The following is a 23,712-nucleotide window of genomic DNA, read 5'->3' as shown; positions in this document are numbered from 1 at the left end:
TCCTCTGCACCCTGTGATGAGTTTAATTGATACTATCTCTTATCTTGTGTCAGTTCTACCACCAGGTGGCGCTCACATGTTGCTTTTCACTTTTGCTACCTGTATGTGAGCTGTATAGTGAATTGTTACTACTGATAAGGCTGAGTTCACACTAACGTTCCTTACTTCCATTAAAAAAGAATAGAGGTTTAACATATCAGATATAAACTCATGTAACATCAATGTAAATTTTAATTTATTCTTTATGGTCAGTTTGGCAGGTATCCGTTATCCGTGCATTTTTTTTTTTTTTCAAAAGGAGGGAAAATACTGCAGCCTCCGTCACCACGGATAGCGGATCCCTGCCTTAACGGAACATAACAGATTCCCTAAAATTTACATTGATGTCCATGGGATTTGTAATTGAAACGTTAAACCTCTGTTCTTTCCTCTTTTTAATGGAGATTTGAATGGTAGGGTTTTTTTTTTACCCCGGTTTTGTCTATAGACACCAAAATGTCATCGGTCCTGGTGACCTCCAGGATAATTACCGCTGTCAGTTGTCCTGGGGACACAGCCAATCCACATCCAGTATTGGGGAGATGGCGGCCGTCCTGTTCCATTTGATACATGTTGGTTATGATGTGTTTGCGCACTTCATGCTAATATCCGAATTCCCTTCTCCCTCTTCATAAATAAGTAACATGACAAGATCCTCCCAGGGGGCCCGGATGTAACGTGTCCATGATGGGATGCAGAAATCCCAGCGTTTCATCTGATTCCCATGGATCCATCTGCTGCTGGTGGATTAGATACGTGCAGCGCCATCCTGAGAGGTCGCGCGTCCCGTCTTTTATGTAGCGTCTTCTATATCTGCATGTGATGTCGTACACAAGTCACTACATGAGACCCCGCTGAGGCTTCACCGCCTCCTCGTAGACCCCCCTGCTGCTCCAGTGTACACCCCACACACTACACACAGGCCTGTCTGCAGATGTGGAATAGTTATAACCCAGTCCTCATCTCTGAATGCTGACTGTGAATGGGAACAATCTTGAACAATATTTCATTTCAAATTTTACCTTCAAAATCCATCATGATAAACCAGGAACCCTTACTCATAGATCCAGGCACCGGGACTGTGGTACATGACCTCCTTCCTTCTAAAATAAGATATATGATATATATAAGATTATGCTAATGAGCCAGAGGGGCTCTGGGGGGTGGTAGAAGTAGAAAAAGAAGGGGGTGTGCTGTAGCTTCACAGGCTGTTACACTGTGCAGAAGTACTTCCCCTCCAACTGTCAGATTACATTGAGAAAGGGGCAGGCAGTGTAACAGCTAGTGAAGCTGCTGCAGGGAGGGGCTTTGGGAACACCCCCATAGCACTTCTGTCTCAATAGCATCTTTTTTATAGGAAAGAGGCCATGGATAACACATATAAGAAGATTACTACAGTCCTAGTTCCCCCGCTTCGTTCTTCTTGCGGCGTTGAGACTCCAGTACTTGTGGTCACAGAGTTGGTCCTTATTCGGGGGATTGTGGAGGGTGCTATGGGACCACCTAGTAAGGGATATCCTATCCTAAGGATCGTGCTATGACACAGGAGGCCGCAGTGAGGGGAAGGAAACCTGCAATGTCTGGGGTATATGTAATGTATATATGTCCCATTACCCAATTATTAATACCCCTTTTATGTTCCAGGGCCTCAGATCGTGGTCAGCATCTACGGACCAGACGTATTTGGCAATGATGTAGTGAGGGGCTACGGAGCCGTCCACCTCCCCTTTACTCCAGGCAGGTAAGAGGATCATGGTCTATAAGTGGGGTATGAGCAGTGTCCTTGGGGGTAACAATTAGAGATGAGCGAGCACTAAAATGCTCGGGTACTCGTTATTCGAGACGAACTTTTCCCGATGCTCGAGTGCTCGTCTCGAATAACGAACCCCATTGAAGTCAATGGGAGACTCGAGCATTTTTCAAGGGGACCAAGGCTCTGCACAGGGAAGCTTGGCCAAACACCTGGGAACCTCAGAAAAGGATGGAAACACCACGGAAATGGACAGGAAACAGCAGGGGCAGCATGCATGGATGCCTCTGAGGCTGCCTAATCGCACCATTATGCCAAAATTATGGGCAACAGCATGGCCATGACAGAGTGACAGAATGAAGCTAGATAGCATCTAAAACATCCAATAATTGACCCTGACACTATAGGGGACGGCATGCAGAGGCAGCGGCAGCAGGCTAGAGAGTGTCATGGCGACATACCCTAAATGGACTCAGGCTTCAAACCAATGGGTGGCAGAGAGGAACCAAAGGAGGTGAGCAAGAAGCGCTCAAATAATATCGGTACATGATAAAAGTTTGCCAGTATATTTTGTGGATTACACAGCAGGGTGGTGACAAAGTTAACATGGAAGCCATGAAAACAACCCAAAATTCTGCCTGACACAGCTCGTTTGATAAGGGGACCATGTATGGAGGCAGTGAACTAGTAGTAGATTAAAGGTGCTGCAGTTAAAACTATGTTAGTTGGATCTTGGGATGGAGCTGGCGCTCTGCAGCCAGGCGAGCTTTCGCCAATCCAAGCCCCTGTCTCTAGGCTACTCCCCAAACAGCACTTCTAAGAACCTTTTGTATAAGATCAAGTGTAGTAGCGTTCTTATAAGTTTAGGATATGCCGGGTGAGGGGAATGTAAACAGATGCGCAAGAAGCGCTGAAATAATATCGGTAAATGATAAAAGTTTGCAAGTATATTTTGGGGATTACACAGCAGGGTGGCGACAAAGTTAACAAGTTTGATGTGGAATGCCCTGTAATAGCTCTTGGGCGGTGTGCCTTTTATCGCCTAGGCTCAGCAGTTTGAGCACCGCCTGCTGTCGCTTAGCGACGGCACTGCTGCTGTGCCTAGAGCTACCGACTGATGGCGCCATGCCCACGGATGGTAATTCGGAGGAGGAGGAGGGTTGGGAGGAGGTATAGTAGGCCTTTGAGACCTGGACCGAGGTAGGCCCCGCAATTCTCTGCGTCGGCAGTATATGACCAGCCCCAGGGTCAGACTCGGTCCCAGCCTGCACCAAGTTAAGTGTAGTAGCGTTCTTATAAGTTTGGGATATGGCGGGTGAGGGGAATGTAAACAGATGCGCAAGAAGCGCTGAAATAATATCCCTAAATAGTAAAAGTTTGCCAGTATATTTTGTGGATAACACAGCAGGGTGGCGACAAAGTTAACAAGTTTGATGTGGAATCCATGAAAACAACCCAAATTTCTGCCTGACACACCTCGTTTGATAAAGGGACGATGTATGGAGGCAGCTATATGGACGACTTTTGGAGGTAGCAATGGAGACAACGTGTGGAGGCTGCTATGGAGACAATTTAATTTGGATAGTGCCTGTATGTGGCAGTCCCAAAAATTTTTCAAACCAGAGGAGCAGGTAGGTGGCCCTCCAGTAAAATGGAATAGATTGAGTGCCTGTATGTGGCAGTCCAAAAAAGTTTTCAAACCAGAGGAGCAGGTAGGTGGCCCTCCAGAAAAATTGAATAGATTGAGTGCCTGTATGTGGCACTCCCAAAAATTGTTTAAAACAGAGGACCGGATAGGTGGCCCTCCAGAAAAATTGAATAGATTGAGTGCCTGTATGTGGCACTCCCAAAAATTGTTTAAAACAGAGGACCGGATAGGTGGCCCTCCAGAAAAATTGAATAGATTGAGTGCCTGTATGTGGCACTCCCAAAAATTGTTTAAAACAGAGGACCGGGTAGGTGGCCCTCCAGAAAAATTAAATGCATAAAGTACTATAGCAAGAGCCAGTGGGCCCTGTCAAAAAATAGCCATTTTCCTCTGCTTTACTGTACAAAGAGGAGGAGAAGGAGGAAAATGAGGAGGAGGAGGAGTGGATCAATTATTCAGGTTGAGCTTCCTTCACCTGGTGGAGATTGGAAATTCTGAGAAATCCAGGCTTTATTCATCTTAATAAGCGTCAGCCTGTCAGCGCTGTCAGTCGACAGGCGTGTACGCTTATCGGTGATGATGCCACCAGCTGCACTGAAAACCCGCTCGGACAAGACGCTAGCGGCAGGGCAGGCAAGAACCTCCAAGGCGTACAGCGCCAGTTCGTGTCACATGTCCAGCTTTGAAACCCAGTAGTTGTAGGGAGCTGTGTGATCATTTAGGACGATGGTATGGTCAGCTACGTACTCCCTCACCATCTTTCTGTAAAGATCAGCCCTACTCTGCCGAGACTGGGGACAGGTGACAGTGTCTTGCTGGGGTGACATAAAGCTGGCAAAAGCCTTGTAAAGCGTACCCTTGCCAGTGCTGGACAAGCTGCCTGCTCGCCTACTCTCCCTCGCTACTTGTCCCGCAGAACTACGCACTCTGCCGCTAGCGCTGTCAGAAGGGAAATACTGTTTCAGCTTGTGCACCAGGGCCTGCTGGTATTCATGCATTCTCACACTCCTTTCCTCTGCAGGGATGAGAGTGGAAAGATTTTGCTTGTACCGTGGGTCCAGGAGAGTGAACACCCAGTAATCGGTGCTGGAATAAATTCTTTGAACGCGAGGGTCACGGGATAGGCAGCCTAGCATGAAATCTGCCATATGCGCCAGAGTACCAACGCGTAAGAATTCACTCCCCTCACTGGCCTGACTGTCCATTTCCTCCTCCTCCAACTCCTCCAACTCCTCTTCTTCTGCCCATACACGCTGAACAGTGAAGGACTCAACAATGGTCCCCTCTTGTGTCTCGCCAACATTCTCCTCCTCTTCCTCCTCATCCTCCTCCACCTCCACCTCCTCCGATATGCGCTGAGAAACAGACCTCAGGGTGCTTTGGCTATCAACAAGGGAATATTCTTCCCCCGTCTCTTGTGACGAGCGCAAAGCTTCCGACTTCATGCTGACCAGAGAGTTTTTCAACAGGCCAAGCAGCGGGATGGTGAGGCTGATGATGGCGGCATCGCCACTGACCATCTGTGTTGACTCCTCAAAGTTACTCAGCACCTGACAGATATCAGACATCCACGTCCACTCCTCATTGTAGACTTGAGGAAGCTGACTGACCTGACTACCACTTCTGGTGGAAGTTGACATCTGGCAGTCTACAATCGCTCTGCGCTGCTGGTAAACTCTGGATAACATGGTCAGTGTTGAATTCCACCTCGTGGGCACGTCGCACAACAGTCGGTGAGCGGGCAGTTGGAGGCGGCGCTGCGCTGCCCTGAGAGTGGCAGCATCTGTGCTGGACTTCCTGAAATGCGCACAGATGCGGCGCACCTTCGTGAGCAAATCAGACAGATTGGGGTATGTCTTGAGGAAACGCTGCACTATCAGATTTAACACATGGGCCAGGCATGGCACATGTGTCAGTCTGCCGAGTTGCAGAGCCGCCACCAGGTTACGGCCGTTGTCACACACAACCATGCCTGGCTTCAGGTTCAGCGGTGCCAGCCACAGATCAGTCTGCGCCGTGATGCCCTGTAATAGCTCTTGGGCGGTGTGCCTTTTATCGCCTAGGCTCAGCAGTTTGAGCACCGCCTGCTGTCGCTTAGCGACGGCACTGCTGCTGTGCCTAGAGCTACCGACTGATGGCGCCGTGCCCACGGATGGTAGTTCGGAGGAGGAGGTGGAGGAGGGGTGGGAGGAGGAGGAGGCATAGTAGGCCTGAAACACCTGGACCGAGGTAGGCCCCGCAATCCTCGGCGTCGGCAGTATATGACCAGCCCCAGGGTCAGACTCGGTCCCAGCCTCCACCAAGTTAACCCAATGTGCCGTCAGCGATACATAGTGGCCCTGCCCGGCAGCACTCGTCCACGTGTCCGTGGTCAGGTGGACCTTGTCAGAAACGACGTTGGTCAGGGCACGGATGATGTTGTCTGACACGTGCTGGTGCAGGGCTGGGACGGCACATCGGGAAAAGTAGTGGCGGCTGGGGACCGAATACCGAGGGGCGGCCGCCGCCATGAGGTTGCGAAAGGCCTCGGTCTCTACTAGCCTATAGGGCAGCATCTCCAGGCTAAGCAATCTGGAGATGTGCACATTAAGGGCTTGGGCGTGCGGGTGGGTTGCACTATATTTGCGTTTCCGCTCCAGCGTCTGGGGTATGGAGAGCTGAACGCTGGTGGATGCTGTGGAGGATCGTGGAGGCGACGATGGGGTTTTTGTGGCAGGGTCCTGGGCAGGGGGCTGACTATCAGCTGACACAGGGGAAGGAGCAGTGGTGTGCACGGCCGGAGGTGAACGGGCTTGTTGCCACTGAGTGGGGTGTTTAGCATTCATATGCCTGCGCATACTGGTGGTAGTTAAGCTGGTAGTGGTGGCACCCCTGCTGAGCCTGGTTTGGCAAATGTTGCACACCACAGTCCGTCGGTCATCCGGTGTTTCCTTAAAGAACCTCCAGACTTCTGAAGATCTAGCCCTCGCCGCAAGAGCCCTCACCACGGGAGCTTCACTAGTTGACACATTTGGCGCTGATGCACCTGCTCTGGCCCTGCCTCTCTGTCTGGCCCCACCACTGCCTCTTCCAACCTGTTCAGGTCGAGGACTCTCCTCCGTCTCAGAAGCACTGTGTTCACCCGGCCTCTCAACCCAGCTTGGGTCTGTCACCTCATCATCCTCCGATCCCTCAGTCTGCTCCCCCCTCGGACTTCCTGCCCTGACAACAACTTCCCCACTGTCTGACAACCGTGTCTCCTCATCGTCGGACACCTCTTTACACACTTCCACTACGTCAAGAAGGTCATCATCACCCACAGACTGTGACTGGTGGAAAACCTGGGCATCGGAAAATTGCTCAGCAGCAACCGGACAAGTGGTTTGTGACTGTGGGAAGGGTCCAGAAAACAGTTCCTCAGAGTATGCCGGTTCAAATGGCAAATTTTCCTGGGAGGGGGCAGACTGGGGGGGAGGAGGCTGAGGTGCAGGAGCTGGAGGAGTGGGGATTTCGGTGACATGGGTGGACTGCGTGGAAGACTGACTGGTGGTGGACAAATTGCTCGAAGCATTGTCAGCAATCCACGACATCACCTGTTCGCACTGTTCTGGCCTCAACAGTGCTCTACCACGAGTCCCAGTAACTTCAGACATGAACCTAGGGAGTGTAGCTCTGCGGCGTTCCCCTGCTCCCTCATCAGCAGGTGGTGTCTCACCCCGCCCAGGACCACGGCCTCTGACCCCTGCAGTAGTTGGACGCCCACGTCCCCGCCCTCGTCCTCTACCCCTAGCCCTTGGGTTAAACATTTTTAAAATAAGAGTTATAACTTTAATTTTTTTTAAACTTTTTTTTGTGTTTTTTGTTTTTTTTTGTGTTTTTGAGTTTTTAAAACCAAACGATGCTATCCTATTGCTTGGCAAGTATGAAAGCACACTACTATGCCAGATGAGATGACGCAGAGTTATGAAACAAAATAAACGTAAAATAAAAAAGGAAATGGCAGACTGTGCCTAATTGAAATCCAACCCCTACTAAATTTTCCCACTTCGGCCTTTGCTATGGATATGTGCGTCACTAAGCGCAAAACACAGCGGTCGCAAGTCTCACTACAAATTGCTCACAATTTGCTAGTAGATGCACTGCAGCAAGTACAGCCACCAGCAGATCAACCAGAAATCAAATATATATAACGCTACTGTAGGCGTAAGTAAGCTGTTTGGATTCTCCTATGGCTATTTTCTAGCCAAGTATGAAAGCACACTACTATGCCAGATGAGATGACACTGAGTTATTAAAAAAATAAACGTAAAATAAAAAGTAAATGGCAGACTGTGCCTAATTGAAATCAAACCCCTAATAAATTTTCCCACTTTGGTGTTTGAGGTGGATATGTGTGTCACTAAGCGCAAAACACAACGGTAGCAAGTCCCCCTGCAAATTCCTCACAATATGGTACTAGCTGCAAATAAAAAAAAAAAAGTATAACGTTATTGTAGCCCTAAGAAGGGCTGTTGGGTTCTTGGAGAATCACTCCTGCCTAACACTACTCTAATAGAACACCCTAACGCTATCCCTGCAGCAGCAGCAGCTCTCTCCCTAGCGGCATCCAGACACAGAATGATCCGAGCAGCGCGGGCAGCGGCTAGTCTATCCCAGGGTCACCTGATCTGGCCAGCCAACCACTGCTATCGACGTGTAAGGGTACCACGTCATGCTGGGTGGAGTGCAGAGTCTCCTGGCTTGTGATTGGCTCTGTTTCTGGCCGCCAAAAAGCAAAACGGCGGGAGCTGCCATTTTCTCGAGCGGGCGAAGTATTCGTCCGAGTAACGAGCAGTTTCGAGTACCCTAATGCTCGACCGAGCATCAAGCTCGGACGAGCATGTTCGCTCATCTCTAGTAACAATACCTTCTCAGACAGGCTGGAGCCGGAGTCTCCGGAGCTGTTATATAGGATTACTTCTCCAAGCGGGCATCCCCAAAAATATGGGGGCTAGAGAGGTGCCGGCTCTCCAGTACTGAGGGAGGGGGGGGATGAAAAGTGCAGCCCTAAGGAAGTCATACACATCACACTGCAACCATATGTGGTCCATGTATTGTGATGGGATAGGTGGAGGATAGGGGGGGGGATTTAAGATAAACTTCTAGAGATACCTGTCAGCAGGTGTGACCAAGTAGTCTGCAGCCAGTCTTATGTATGGTCAATAGAGAGATGTGTAATCAGACCCTTGTGTATGTTGTTAGTAGCAGCAGGACTGTGAAATATAGCTTTATATTCCAAGATTATACTGGAGTGTGTCCTCACACTGCTCTGCTCTGTGTTCTCTGCAGGCAGTGTTAAGTATTGCCCCTGTAGAGATGTGTAACCAGACCTTTGTGCATGTTATTAGTAGCAGCAGGACTGTGAAATATAGATTTCTATCCCAGGAGATGTACCCTCACACTGCTGTGCCCTTAGGTTTTTTTTTTCCATTGAGCTGTTGAAACAGACCCTCTCTCTGGTCACATGTTTCTGATAAGCTATTACTGATGTTTCTGCGAGCAGAGGGGAAGGGCTGTGGGGTAACTTAATGCAAAGAACTAAGAGCACAGCAGTGTGAGGACATGGCCCCAGTACAACGTCTTGCTGCTTCTTCCAACCTAGTACTTACATAAATGTATAACAGCTCTTCAGGACTGTTACCTAACACTGTCTGCAGCCTCCATGGTCAGACCTGCTGACAGATTCCCTATAATACGACTTATTTACTCCCTGCACATTATTAACTTCCCCATCAGTCAGATAAACCGGCAGATAAAGCTTTCCCCCCGCTCCTCAGCTCAGACACCACTGACCTTATGGAAGGAGGCGCCGCTGAGCAAGAAGCCGAATATTATATGTAGTAAATGACATTTCGTTGGATCTTAAGCTTTATAATGAGGCAGATAATAACCATACAAGAGTCCAAGAGGGCAGCCTCAGCCATCACAGCTAGCCGCAGGCGGATCGGCCAGTCCTACTGCCAGGAGATGTCTTACAATTATCTGCTCACAGTCCAGTCTATGGAACCATACTGAATAGTGAGTGCAGCTGGACCCGTAGTATCTTGTTCTATGCTATGCTATCTTGTATTTTATTGTGATACTTTTTCTTCTAGACATAAGAAGACCATCCCTGTGTTTGTCCCAGATTCTTCTTCTAAGCTTCAGAAGTTCACAAGGTAAAGTGCAGTCACCGCCTCTTATATGATCCCTGTCTGGTCCGTATTTGTGTATAGCCCTAGGTTGGGCTTCACGTGCAGTCATCCTGATAATGAAACCTATGGAGACAGGTTGACATTTGGAAGAGATTTCCTATTCAGTTATCAGCTGAGCAGGGTTGTTCCCCATAGAAGTAGGCTGTATCCCTCTTGTGTATATTCCATTACCCATCACATATTGGCTGCACCAGGCCTGCGCCCGTCGCCTAGTGGCTGCACCAGGCCTGCGCCCGTCGCCTAGTGGCTGCACCAGGCCTGCGCCCGTCGCCTAGTGGCTGCACCAGGCCTGCGCCCGTCGCCTAGTGGCTGCACCAGGCCTGCGCCCGTCGCCTAGTGGCTGCACCAGGCCTGCGCCCGTCGCCTAGTGGCTGCACCAGGCCTGCGCCCGTCGCCTAGTGGCTGCACCAGGCCTGCGCCCGTCGCCTAGTGGCTGCACCAGGCCTGCGCCCGTCGCCTAGTGGCTGCACCAGGACTGTACCCCACAAATGTTGGTTGCACCCCAGGAATGCACAGATGTGAGCCATGAAATCCTTCCTGTTATTATAGATAGCACAGGGCCTGTAAGATCCATAGACCGCCGTATGCATCGACCTCACTAAAACCTCAAAGAGCCTCGTGTATAATTCATGACCCGGCGCTGTGCAATCCCTTTTATTTTACTGCCTCTGGGAAAATTTAGTTTTTCGTTTGTTCTGTTATTTATTTTTTTGACACAAGTTTTTTAAACAAACGTGAATATTTCATAAGTACCTGTCCCCAGAATAGAACTGGAGGGGGTACTAACAGCTGGGACCAGACCTAACAGAGACCCAGAGGCTCAGGGCCTGTACTCGCTGTATGATTTCTGCTCTGGAGGGGATTCATTTACACAACTTAATGTCTCCGGACATTACAAAATGACCTTAGATACCACCCCGGTGAGGTCACTGGTGTCCCAGGACATGGGATACCACCGCGGTGATGTCACTGGTGTTGCGGACATGGGATACCACCGCGGTGATGTCACTGGTGTCCCAGGACATGGGATACCACCTTGGTGAGGTCACTGTAGTCCAGACATGTGATACCACCTCGGTGAGGTCACCGGTGTCCCCAGACATGGGATACCACCTCGGTGAGGTCACTGGTGTCCCCGGACATGGCATACCACCTTGGTGAGGTCACTGGTGTCCCAGGACATGGAACACCACCGCGGTGATGTCACTGGTGTCCGGACATGGCATACCACCTCGGTGAGATCACTGGTGTCCCCGGAAATGGGATACCACCTCGGTGAGGTCACTGGGGTCCCCGGAAATGGGATACCACCTCGGTGAGGTCACTGGTGTCCCAGGACATGGGATACCACCTCGGTGAGGTCACTGGTGTCCCCGGAAATGGGATACCACCTCGGTGAGGTCACTGGGGTCCCCGGAAATGGGATACCACCTCGGTGAGATCACTGGTGTCCCCGGAAATGGGATACCACCTCGGTGAGGTCACTGGGGTCCCCGGAAATGGGATACCACCTCGGTGAGGTCACTGTTGTCCGGACATGGGATACCACCTCGGTGAGGTCACTGGTGTCCCAGGACATGGGATACCACCGCGGTGAGGTCACTGTTGTCCGGACATGGGATGCCACCTCGGTGAGGTCACTGGTTTCCCGGACATGGGATGCCACCTCGGTGAGGTCACTGGTGTCGTGAACATGACATACCACCTCGGTGAGGTCACTGGTGTCCCCGGAAATGGGATACCACCTCGGTGAGGTCACTGTTGTCCCAGGACATGGGATATCACCTCGGTGATGTCACTGGTGTCCCAGGACATGGGATACCACCTCGGTGATGTCACTGGTGTCCCAGGACATGGCATACCACCTCGGTGAGGTCACTGGTGTCCCCGGAAATGGGATACCACCTCGGTGAGGTCACTGTTGTCCCAGGACATGGGATATCACCTCGGTGAGGTCACTGGTGTCGTGGACATGGCATACCACCTCGGTGAGGTCACTGGTGTCCCCGGACATGGGATATCACCTCGGTGAGGTCACTGTTGTCCCAGGACATGGGATATCACCTCGGCGAGGTCACTGGTGTCCCCGGACATGGGATATCGCCTCGGTGAGGTCACTGTTGTCCCAGGACATGGCATACCACCTCGATGATGTCACTGGTGTCCCCGGACATGGGATATCGCCTCGGTGAGGTCACTGTTGTCCCAGGACATGGGATATCACCTCGGCGAGGTCACTGGTGTCGTGGACATGGCATACCACCTCGGTGATGTCACTGGTGTCCCCGGACATGGGACACCACCTCGGTGATGTTTTCTATCTTACCCAAGTCCTTTATACACATCAGTACTGGACAGTACTATTCTATAGTGTCTTGTGTGTTCCCAATGCCGCATCCGAGTGAGAGAAGAGAGGCACAGTCACAGGCCAAGAACGCTGCTGCTAAAAGTAAGTTTTCTATCCGTCTCGTTCTTTATTCACCACAGTAGAGGTCAGTGATTCTCTACAATGCCCTACATGACTCAGCTGATGCCTCTGATTGTGCGAGTTATTCCAGGTTCATCCCTCTTTTCTCTGTGCAGTATAGGGGAGACTCTGAAGCGGCTAGTCTCCAGCCTGACAATACACCATGCAGAATACACGTGCCCGCACTGTGCAGGAGATTTATGCAGAGTTTTTTTTGATCGGCTTTCAATCTCTCCTTCCCACCGTACCCTACAGGGCGGTGGAATATGTGTCCTTTGTATTACTGCTCAGGGAACACCGCGCCATATTTTATTACAATAGAAAAGTACATGACAAAAGCGCACAATGCATCCACGGGAACGCTCAAGTGTCTCCAAGTGCGCAGCGTGAGCAGAGCGAGGACTGACACGTGGCTGTATAGCGCACCTCCAGCCTCCACTACTACTACTACTAATATATAGCATCCTATTACTGGGGCCCAGGCCGCCATGGCATCCAGCAGAATCCACTGGCAGGTTACACTCAAATATTAATCCTTTTTGAGTAAAATTCATTCATTTTGGGGCATTTTTTTAAGGAATGATTTAACAAAGCTTCAATCGCCTCTCCAGACGCCTCCCATAGTGCAGTGGGGGCAGCGTTGTGTTCCCGGTATCACATGTCATGCACTGTGTTTGCATCTTATGTATGGACAGGGAGCTCTAGCACTTTTCATCCTGAGCCTCCTGGTTCATGAGCAGAGAAATACAGAGAGTATTGACGCTTTCATAGACCGGGTATGTAGCTGCATGGTGGGTACCTGTAGAAGATGGTGACTAATCCTGCGTCACCCGTGTAGCACAAGACAATGGGGCTCATTTACTTACCCGTTCCAGTCGTGATCCAGCGGCGCGTTCTCCGACACTGATTCGGGTTCTGCCGGGATTCACTAAGGTTGTGCGCCCCGATATCCACAAGGTGTCGCTGCTGCGCTGAAGTCCGCCGGAGGTCACCTTCTCCGTCTCGGTGTATGTGAGCGCTATTCTTGCGACACAATTTTTTAAAAAATTCCGCTGTGTTTCTGAATCCGTCGGGTTTTCCGATGGCCACACCCCCCTATTTCTGTCGCGTGAAAGCCGGCACCGATGCGCCACAATCTGATCCCAAAATCCCGGTGCAAATTGGGAAAATTCGGGAAACCCGACGAAAGTGCCTGATTTGGACCCTTAGTAAATGAGCCCCAATATTTTAGGGGTGGAGAGGGTTTTTGTAAGACGACCTCGTCCTCTTGGCTGTCGCTCTAGAGTGCTCATATTTATACCAGGTCAGTGTGCAGCCTATCACTGGCCTCAGAAGTGAGTGGCAGGTGACTGCTGAGGCCAGTGACCAGGTGACCTGCTATACCAAGGGGGAAGACTAGAACTGAATTTGTAGCAAGAAGATTGCATACAAGTCTATGGAAAAGTGAGGGGTGAACAGGAGCTACATGCGACAGCAAAAGTGAGCGGTCTCTGCAGATAATAGTGAGTTTCTATCTCACCCCAAGTGCTTTCTTCACATGAGTAAAGGTATGTTCTGTAGCATGTTATAGAGAGGTGAGACACAGGATAGGAAACCTATTATTAGCTCCAGCAGCATCTTTCTGTGCCTGTCTATAGACTCTCTCACTTCAACAGGGTCTATTAGAGAGTGACTGACTTATACGGGTGTGAATAAAGCACTTGGGGTGACATACAAACTAACTTTTAGCTCCAGCAGCCTTTCTCTGTGTCATAGAGCTTTATTCACATTAGTACAACACATCAGTACTTCTCTATATGGTCCAACAGAGTGTGAGAAGGGAGACCCAGTCAGAGGCTGCTGGGAATAATAGTAAGTTTTCTATCTCGCCCTAAGAGCTTTATTCACATTAGTACAGGTCAGTACTTCTCTATAACATATTGTATGATCCTGCTGATTCTATAGTGTGAGACATGAGTGGCTGCTGCTGGAGGTCATAGTAAGTTTTCTATCTCGCCCTAAGTGCTTCAACTGCTAAAGAGCTCATTAACCTGTGACATTTGCATCAGCCTGTTGTGCGGCTGATTTGTAATGAATATTAAGATCTGGAAGCAGATCTCCTGCTTGCTGACAGTTTCCGGCATCTTCCTTTATAGATTTTCCTCTGGCAGATGCATCATCTCGCCTGTCGTACACTGATGGCCGCAGCAATGATTTGTTCACATCTTTATTAATACTCGCTGAAATCCCAGGGGGCTTTTTTGTAATATCGCAAATTAAGTCCAGATTATCTGCAGCGGGAAGAGTCGTCTTGTGGTATTTAGGATGTGTGGGAGGACACGGCAAAGGGCAGGCGTGAGATCCCGCAGAGCAGCCTCCTGTACGAGGGAGCGACAGATCCGCGGCCCCATCCTCGTGTACGCAGCGCTATCATACGTCTTCTCACCAACCCTCCATAGAGACGTCTCCAGCTCCCGACAACCTGTTATTTACTGACGCAATTACCCAAACTCTACGCACAATACTCAGCGCGTACCAGAGGCCTTGTTATTGGGGGGCACGGGTCCCTGCAACTGGAAGTAGATATATTGTAAAAGTCCAGCAACTCATACACAGAGATGAGATACAACACTGACCATGGAAGTCACCTATACTGTATATAATATCCCTGTACTGTGACATCACTGTATGTAATATCCCTGTACTGTGACATCGCTGTGTGTATTCTCCCTGTACTGTGACATCACTGTGTGTATTATTCCTGTACTGTGACATCACTGTGTGTATTATCCCTGTACTGTGACATCACTGTGTGTATTATCCCTGTACTGTGACATCACTGTGTGTATTATCCCCTGTACTGTGACATCACTGTATGTAATATCCCTGTACTGTGACATCACTGTGTGTATTATCTCTGTACTGTGACATCGCTGTGTGTATTATCCCTGTACTGTGACATCACTGTGTGTATTATCCCTGTACAGTGACATCACTGTGTGTATTATCCCTGTACTGTGACATCACTGTGTGTATTATCCCTGTACTGTGACATCACTGTGTGTATTATCCCTGTACAGTGACATCACTGTGTGTATTATCCCTGTACTGTGACATCACTGTGTGTATTATCCATGTACTGTGACATCACTGTGTGTATTATCCATGTACTGTGACATCGCTGTGTGTATTATCCCTGTACTGTGACATCACTGTGTGTATTATCTCTGTACTGTGACATCACTCTGTGTATTATCTCTGTACTGTGACATCACTGTGTGCATTATCCCCTGTACTGTGACATCGCTGTGTGTATTATCCCTGTACTGTGACATCACTGTGTGTATTATCCATGTACTGTGACATCACTGTGTGTATTATCCCTGAACTGTGACATCGCCGTGTGTATTATCCCTGTACTGTGACATCACTGTGTGTATTATCCCCTGTACTGTGACATCACTGTGTGTATTATCCCTGTACTGTGACATCGCTGTGTGTATTATCCATGTACTGTGACATCGCTGTGTGTATTATCCCTGTACTGTGACATCACTGTGTGTATTATCTCTGTACTGTGACATCACTGTGTGTATTATCTCTGTACTGTGACATCACTCTGTGTATTATCTCTGTACTGTGACATCACTGTGTGTATTATCCCCTGTACTGTGACATTGCTGTGTGTATTATCCATGTACTGTGACATCGCTGTGTGTATTATCCCTGTACTGTGACATCACTGTGTGTATTATCCCTGTACTGTGACATCACTGTGTGTATTATCTCTGTACTGTGACATCACTGTATGTAATATCCCTGTACTGTGACATCACTGTGTGTATTATCTCTGTACTGTGACATCACTGTATGTAATATCCCTGTACTGTGACATCACTGTGTGTATTATCCCTGTACTGTGACATCACTGTGTGTATTATCCCTGTGCTGTGACATCACTGTGTGTATTATCCCTGTACTGTGACATCACTGTATATAATATCCCTGTACTGTGACATCACTGTGTGTATTATCTCTGTACTGTGACATCACTGTGTGCATTATCCCTGTACTGTGACATCACTGTGTGTATTATCTCTGTACTGTGACATCACTGTATGTAATATCCCTGTACTGTGACATCACTGTGTATTATCCCTGTACTGTGACATCACTGTATATAATATCCCTGTACTGTGACATCACTGTGTGTATTATCTCTGTACTGTGACATCACTCTGTGTATTATCTCTGTACTGTGACATCACTGTGTGCATTATCCCCTGTACTGTGACATCGCTGTGTGTATTATCCCTGTACTGTGACATCGCTGTGTGTATTATCCATGTACTGTGACATCACTGTGTGTATTATCCATGTACTGTGACATCGCTGTGTGTATTATCCCTGTACTGTGACATCACTGTGTGTATTATCTCTGTACTGTGACATCACTCTGTGTATTATCTCTGTACTGTGACATCACTGTGTGCATTATCCCCTGTACTGTGACATTGCTGTGTGTATTATCCATGTACTGTGACATCGCTGTGTGTATTATCCCTGTACTGTGACATCACTGTGTGTATTATCCCTGTACTGTGACATCACTGTGTGTATTATCTCTGTACTGTGACATCACTGTATGTAATATCCCTGTACTGTGACATCACTGTGTGTATTATCCCTGTACTGTGACATCACTGTGTGTATTATCCCTGTGCTGTGACATCACTGTGTGTATTATCCCTGTACTGTGACATCACTGTATATAATATCCCTGTACTGTGACATCACTGTGTGTATTATCTCTGTACTGTGACATCACTGTGTGCATTATCCCTGTACTGTGACATCACTGTGTGTATTATCTCTGTACTGTGACATCACTGTATGTAATATCCCTGTACTGTGACATCACTGTGTATTATCCCTGTACTGTGACATCACTGTATATAATATCCCTGTACTGTGACATCACTGTGTGTATTATCCCTGTACTGTGACATCACTGTGTGTATTATCCTGTACTGTGACATCACTGTGTGTATTATCCCTGTACTGTGACATCACTGTGTGTATTATCTCTGTACTGTGACATCACTGTGTGTATTATCCCTGTACTGTGACATCACTGTGTGTATTATCTCTGTACTGTGACATCACTGTATGTAATATCCCTGTACTGTGACATCACTGTGTGTATTATCTCTGTACTGTGACATCACTGTATGTAATATCCCTGTACTGTGACATCACTGTGTGTATTATCTCTGTACTGTGACATCGCTGTGTGTATTATCCCTGTACTGTGACATCACTGTGTGTATTATCCCTGTACAGTGACATCACTGTGTGTATTATCCCTGTACTGTGACATCACTGTGTGTATTATCCCTGTACTGTGACATCACTGTGTGTATTATCCCTGTACAGTGACATCACTGTGTGTATTATCCCTGTACTGTGACATCACTGTGTGTATTATCCATGTACTGTGACATCACTGTGTGTATTATCCATGTACTGTGACATCGCTGTGTGTATTATCCCTGTACTGTGACATCACTGTGTGTATTATCTCTGTACTGTGACATCACTCTGTGTATTATCTCTGTACTGTGACATCACTGTGTGCATTATCCCCTGTACTGTGACATCACTGTGTGTATTATCCTGTACTGTGACATCACTGTGTGTATTATCCCTGTACTGTGACATCACTGTGTGTATTATCCATGTACTGTGACATCACTGTGTGTATTATCCCTGAACTGTGACATTGCTGTGTGTATTATCCCTGTACTGTGACATCACTGTGTGTATTATCTCTGTACTGTGACATCGCTGTGTGTATTATCTCTGTACTGTGACATCGCTGTGTGTATTATCCCTGTGCTGTGACATCACTGTGTGTATTATCCCTGTACTGTGACATCACTGTGTGTATGATCTCTATACTGTGACATCACTCTGTGTATTATCCCTGTACTGTGACATCACTCTGTGTATTATCTCTGTACTGTGACATCACTCTGTGTATTATCTCTGTACTGTGACATCACTCTGTGTATTATCTCTGTACTGTGACATCACTGTGTGTATGATCTCTATACTGTGACATCACTCTGTGTATTATCCCTGTACTGTGACATCACTCTGTGTATTATCTCTGTACTGTGACATCACTGTGTGTATGATCTCTATACTGTGACATCACTCTGTGTATTATCTCTGTACTGTGACATCGCTGTGTGTATGATCTCTATACTGTGACATCACTCTGTGTATTATCCCTGTACTGTGACATCACTGTGTGTATTATCTCTGTACTGTGACATCACTCTGTGTATTATCTCTGTACTGTGACATCACTGTGTGCATTATCCCCTGTACTGTGACATTGCTGTGTGTATTATCCATGTACTGTGACATTGCTGTGTGTATTATCCCTGTACTGTGACATCACTGCGTGTATTATCCCTGTACTGTGACATCACTGTGTGTATTATCTCTGTACTGTGACATCGCTGTGTGTATTATCCCTGTACTGTGACATTGCTGTGTGTATTATCCATGTACTGTGACATCGCTGTGTGTATTATCCCTGTACTGTGACATCACTGTGTGTATTATCCCTGTACTGTGACATCACTGTGTGTATTATCTCTGTACTGTGACATCACTGTATGTAATATCCCTGTACTGTGACATCACTGTGTGTATTATCTCTGTACTGTGACATCACTGTATGTAATATCCCTGTACTGTGACATCACTGTGTGTATTATCCCTGTACTGTGACATCACTGTGTGTATTATCCCTGTGCTGTGACATCACTGTGTGTATTATCCCTGTACTGTGACATCACTGTATATAATATCCCTGTACTGTGACATCACTGTGTGTATTATCTCTGTACTGTGACATCACTGTGTGCATTATCCCTGTACTGTGACATCACTGTGTGTATTATCTCTGTACTGTGACATCACTGTATGTAATATCCCTGTACTGTGACATCACTGTGTATTATCCCTGTACTGTGACATCACTGTATATAATATCCCTGTACTGTGACATCACTGTGTGTATTATCCCTGTACTGTGACATCACTGTGTGTATTATCCTGTACTGTGACATCACTGTGTGTATTATCCCTGTACTGTGACATCACTGTGTGTATTATCTCTGTACTGTGACATCACTGTGTGTATTATCCCCTGTACTGTGACATCGCTGTGTGTATTATCCCTGTACTGTGACATCACTGTGTGTATTATCCCTGTACTGTGACATCACTGTGTGTATTATCCCTGTACTGTGACATCACTGTGTGTATTATCTCTGTACTGTGACATCACTGTATGTAATATCCCTGTACTGTGACATCACTGTGTGTATTATCTCTGTACTGTGACATCACTGTGTGTATTATCCCTGTGCTGTGACATCACTGTGTGTATTATCCCTGTACTGTGACATCACTGTATATAATATCCCTGTACTGTGACATCACTGTGTGTATTATCTCTGTACTGTGACATCACTGTGTGCATTATCCCTGTACTGTGACATCACTGTGTGTATTATCTCTGTACTGTGACATCACTGTATGTAATATCCCTGTACTGTGACATCACTGTGTATTATCCCTGTACTGTGACATCACTGTATATAATATCCCTGTACTGTGACATCACTGTGTGTATTATCTCTGTACTGTGACATCACTGTGTGTATTATCCCTGTACTGTGACATCACTGTGTGTATTATCCTGTACTGTGACATCACTGTGTGTATTATCCCTGTACTGTGACATCACTGTGTGTATTATCCCTGTGCTGTGACATCACTGTGTGTATTATCCCTGTACTGTGACATCACTGTGTGTATTATCTCTGTACTGTGACATCACTGTGTGTATTATCCCTGTACTGTGACATCACTGTGTGTATTTTCCCTGTACTGTGACATCACTGTGTGTATTATCCCTGTACTGTGACATCGCTGTGTGTATTATCCCTGTACTGTGACATCGCTGTGTGTATTATCCCTGTACTGTGACATCACTGTGTGTATTATCCCTGTACTGTGACATCACTGTGTGTATTATCCCTGTACTGTGACATCACTGTGTGTATTATCCCTGTACTGTGACATCACTGTGTGTATTATCCCTGTACTGTGACATCACTGTGTGTATTATCCCTGTACTGTGACATCACTGTGTATTATCCCTGTACTGTGACATCACTGTATATAATATCCCTGTACTGTGACATCACTGTGTGTATTATCCCTGTACTGTGACATCACTGTGTGTATTATCCCTGTACTGTGACATCACTGTGTGTATTATCCCTGTACTGTGACATCACTGTGTGTATTATCTCTGTACTGTGACATCACTCTGTGTATTATCTCTGTACTGTGACATCACTGTGTGCATTATCCCCTGTACTGTGACATCGCTGTGTGTATTATCCCTGTACTGTGACATCACTGTGTGTATTATCCATGTACTGTGACATCACTGTGTGTATTATCCCTGAACTGTGACATTGCTGTGTGTATTATCCATGTACTGTGACATCACTGTATATAATATCCCTGTACTGTGACATCACTGTGTGTATTATCTCTGTACTGTGACATCACTGTGTGCATTATCCCTGTACTGTGACATCACTGTGTGTATTATCTCTGTACTGTGACATCACTGTATGTAATATCCCTGTACTGTGACATCACTGTGTATTATCCCTGTACTGTGACATCACTGTATATAATATCCCTGTACTGTGACATCACTGTGTGTATTATCTCTGTACTGTGACATCACTGTGTGTATTATCCCTGTACTGTGACATCACTGTGTGTATTATCCTGTACTGTGACATCACTGTGTGTATTATCCCTGTACTGTGACATCACTGTGTGTATTATCCCTGTGCTGTGACATCACTGTGTGTATTATCCCTGTACTGTGACATCACTGTGTGTATTATCTCTGTACTGTGACATCACTGTGTGTATTATCCCTGTACTGTGACATCACTGTGTGTATTTTCCCTGTACTGTGACATCACTGTGTGTATTATCCCTGTACTGTGACATCGCTGTGTGTATTATCCCTGTACTGTGACATCGCTGTGTGTATTATCCCTGTACTGTGACATCGCTGTGTGTATTATCCCTGTACTGTGACATCACTGTGTGTATTATCCCTGTACTGTGACATCACTGTGTGTATTATCCCTGTACTGTGACATCACTGTGTGTATTATCCCTGTACTGTGACATCACTGTGTGTATTATCCCTGTACTGTGACATCACTGTGTATTATCCCTGTACTGTGACATCACTGTATATAATATCCCTGTACTGTGACATCACTGCGTGTATTATCCCTGTACTGTGACATCACTGTGTGTATTATCCCTGTACTGTGACATCACTGTGTGTATTATCCTGTACTGTGACATCACTGTGTGTATTATCCCTGTACTGTGACATCACTGTGTGTATTATCCCTGTACTGTGACATCGCTGTGTGTATTATCTCTGTACTGTGACATCGCTGTGTGTATTATACCTGTACTGTAACATCACTGTGTGTATTATCCCTGTAATGTGACATCACTGTGTGTATTATCTCTGTACTGTGACATCACTGTGTGTATTATCCCTGTACTGTGACATCGCTGTGTGTATTATCCCTGTACTGGGACATAACTGTGTGTATTATCCCTGTACTGTGACATCACTGTGTGTATTATCTCTGTACTGTGACATCACTGTGTGTATTATCCCTGTACTGTGACATCACTGTGTGTATTATCCATGTACTGTGACATCACTGTGTGTATTATCCCTGTACTGTGACATCACTGTGTGTATTATCCCTGTGCTGTGACATCACTGTGTGTATTATCCCTGTACTGTGACATCACTGTGTGTATTATCTCTGTACTGTGACATCACTGTGTGTATTATCCCTGTACTGTGACATCACTGTGTGTATTTTCCCTGTACTGTGACATCACTGTGTGTATTATCCCTGTACTGTGACATCGCTGTGTGTATTATCCCTGTACTGTGACATCGCTGTGTGTATTATCCCTGTACTGTGACATCGCTGTGTGTATTATCCCTGTACTGTGACATCGCTGTGTGTATTATCCCTGTACTGTGACATCACTGTGTGTATTATCCCTGTACTGTGACATCACTGTGTGTATTATCCCTGTACTGTGACATCACTGTGTGTATTATCCCTGTACTGTGACATCACTGTGTGTATTATCCCTGTACTGTGACATCACTGTATATAATATCCCTGTACTGTGACATCACTGCGTGTATTATCCCTGTACTGTGACATCACTGTGTGTATTATCCCTGTACTGTGACATCACTGTGTGTATTATCCTGTACTGTGACATCACTGTGTGTATTATCCCTGTACTGTGACATCACTGTGTGTATTATCCCTGTACTGTGACATCGCTGTGTGTATTATCTCTGTACTGTGACATCGCTGTGTGTATTATACCTGTACTGTAACATCACTGTGTGTATTATCCCTGTAATGTGACATCACTGTGTGTATTATCTCTGTACTGTGACATCACTGTGTGTATTATCCCTGTACTGTGACATCGCTGTGTGTATTATCCCTGTACTGGGACATAACTGTGTGTATTATCCCTGTACTGTGACATCACTGTGTGTATTATCTCTGTACTGTGACATCACTGTGTGTATTATCCCTGTACTGTGACATCACTGTGTGTATTATCCATGTACTGTGACATCACTGTGTGTGTTATCCCTGTACTGTGACATAACTGTGTGTATTATCCCTGTACTGTGACATCACTGTGTGTATTATCTCTGTACTGTGACATCACTGTGTATTATCCCTGTACTGTGACATCACTGTGTGTATTATCCCTGTACTGTGACATCACTGTGTGTATTATCTCTGTACTGTAACATCACTGTGTGTATTATCCCTGTACTGTGACATCACTGTGTGTTATCCCTGTACTGTGACATAACTGTGTATTATCCCTGTACTGTGACATTACTGTGTGTTATCCCTGTGTCATGCTGCCCCCCTGTTATATACAGATCATGTATGTGATGAGCCTCGGCAGCTATGATATGAATCCTTTGCTGTCTCCAGGAGCCAGTAGAGATGATATAAAGTGGAGGATGATCCCGGACCCCCCAGCAGTGAGTCTCTGATGTTATCGGTGTGTAGCTGAGCCGGCGCCACTCGCGCCATTATCTGCTTCTTAACAAGCGTTTGGTTGCGTGGTTCTTATCTCCGGGGGGAGATCGGGTTTTGCAGAGCGTTTAGCCCCCAGCACGAAAACCGTCAGAACTGGTGTCGCAGGATCCTCATTAGTGTCGTTATAGCCGTCCTCCGAGCACAAGCAGCGCCGCTAAAAAACATTCCATAAAACTCGTCATCAGATCCGCACCCTCAGATCTGTTACACCAGGCGGGTGATGAGTGCGTCCTGGGGTGCTCTGTCAACGCGACTGAACGCGACGTCATCTCTACGTCGGGGCAATTCTCCATCCAAGAATCCTGGAAAAC

The 23,712-nt window shown here is 47.0% G+C and overlaps 1 protein-coding gene across 2 annotated transcripts in view; it reads left to right on the top strand.

Moving 5' to 3' along the window:
• Window positions 1-23,712, top strand: part of B9D1 (B9 domain containing 1) — a 61,394-nt gene that overhangs the window by 13,967 nt on the left and 23,715 nt on the right. For both annotated transcript variants that reach the window (XM_072119931.1, XM_072119930.1), the window contains exons 4-5: window positions 1,684-1,780; window positions 9,551-9,613. In XM_072119931.1, coding sequence (XP_071976032.1) covers window positions 1,684-1,780; window positions 9,551-9,613 — 160 coding nt within the window. The remainder of the gene's footprint in view (window positions 1-1,683; window positions 1,781-9,550; window positions 9,614-23,712) is intronic.

This window comes from Engystomops pustulosus, chromosome 8 (assembly GCF_040894005.1).
Source record: "Engystomops pustulosus chromosome 8, aEngPut4.maternal, whole genome shotgun sequence".
Classification (NCBI taxonomy): Eukaryota; Metazoa; Chordata; class Amphibia; order Anura; family Leptodactylidae; genus Engystomops; species Engystomops pustulosus.
The sequence above is the reverse complement of the archived record's forward strand: the minus strand, read 5'-3'. Positions and strand labels throughout refer to the sequence as shown.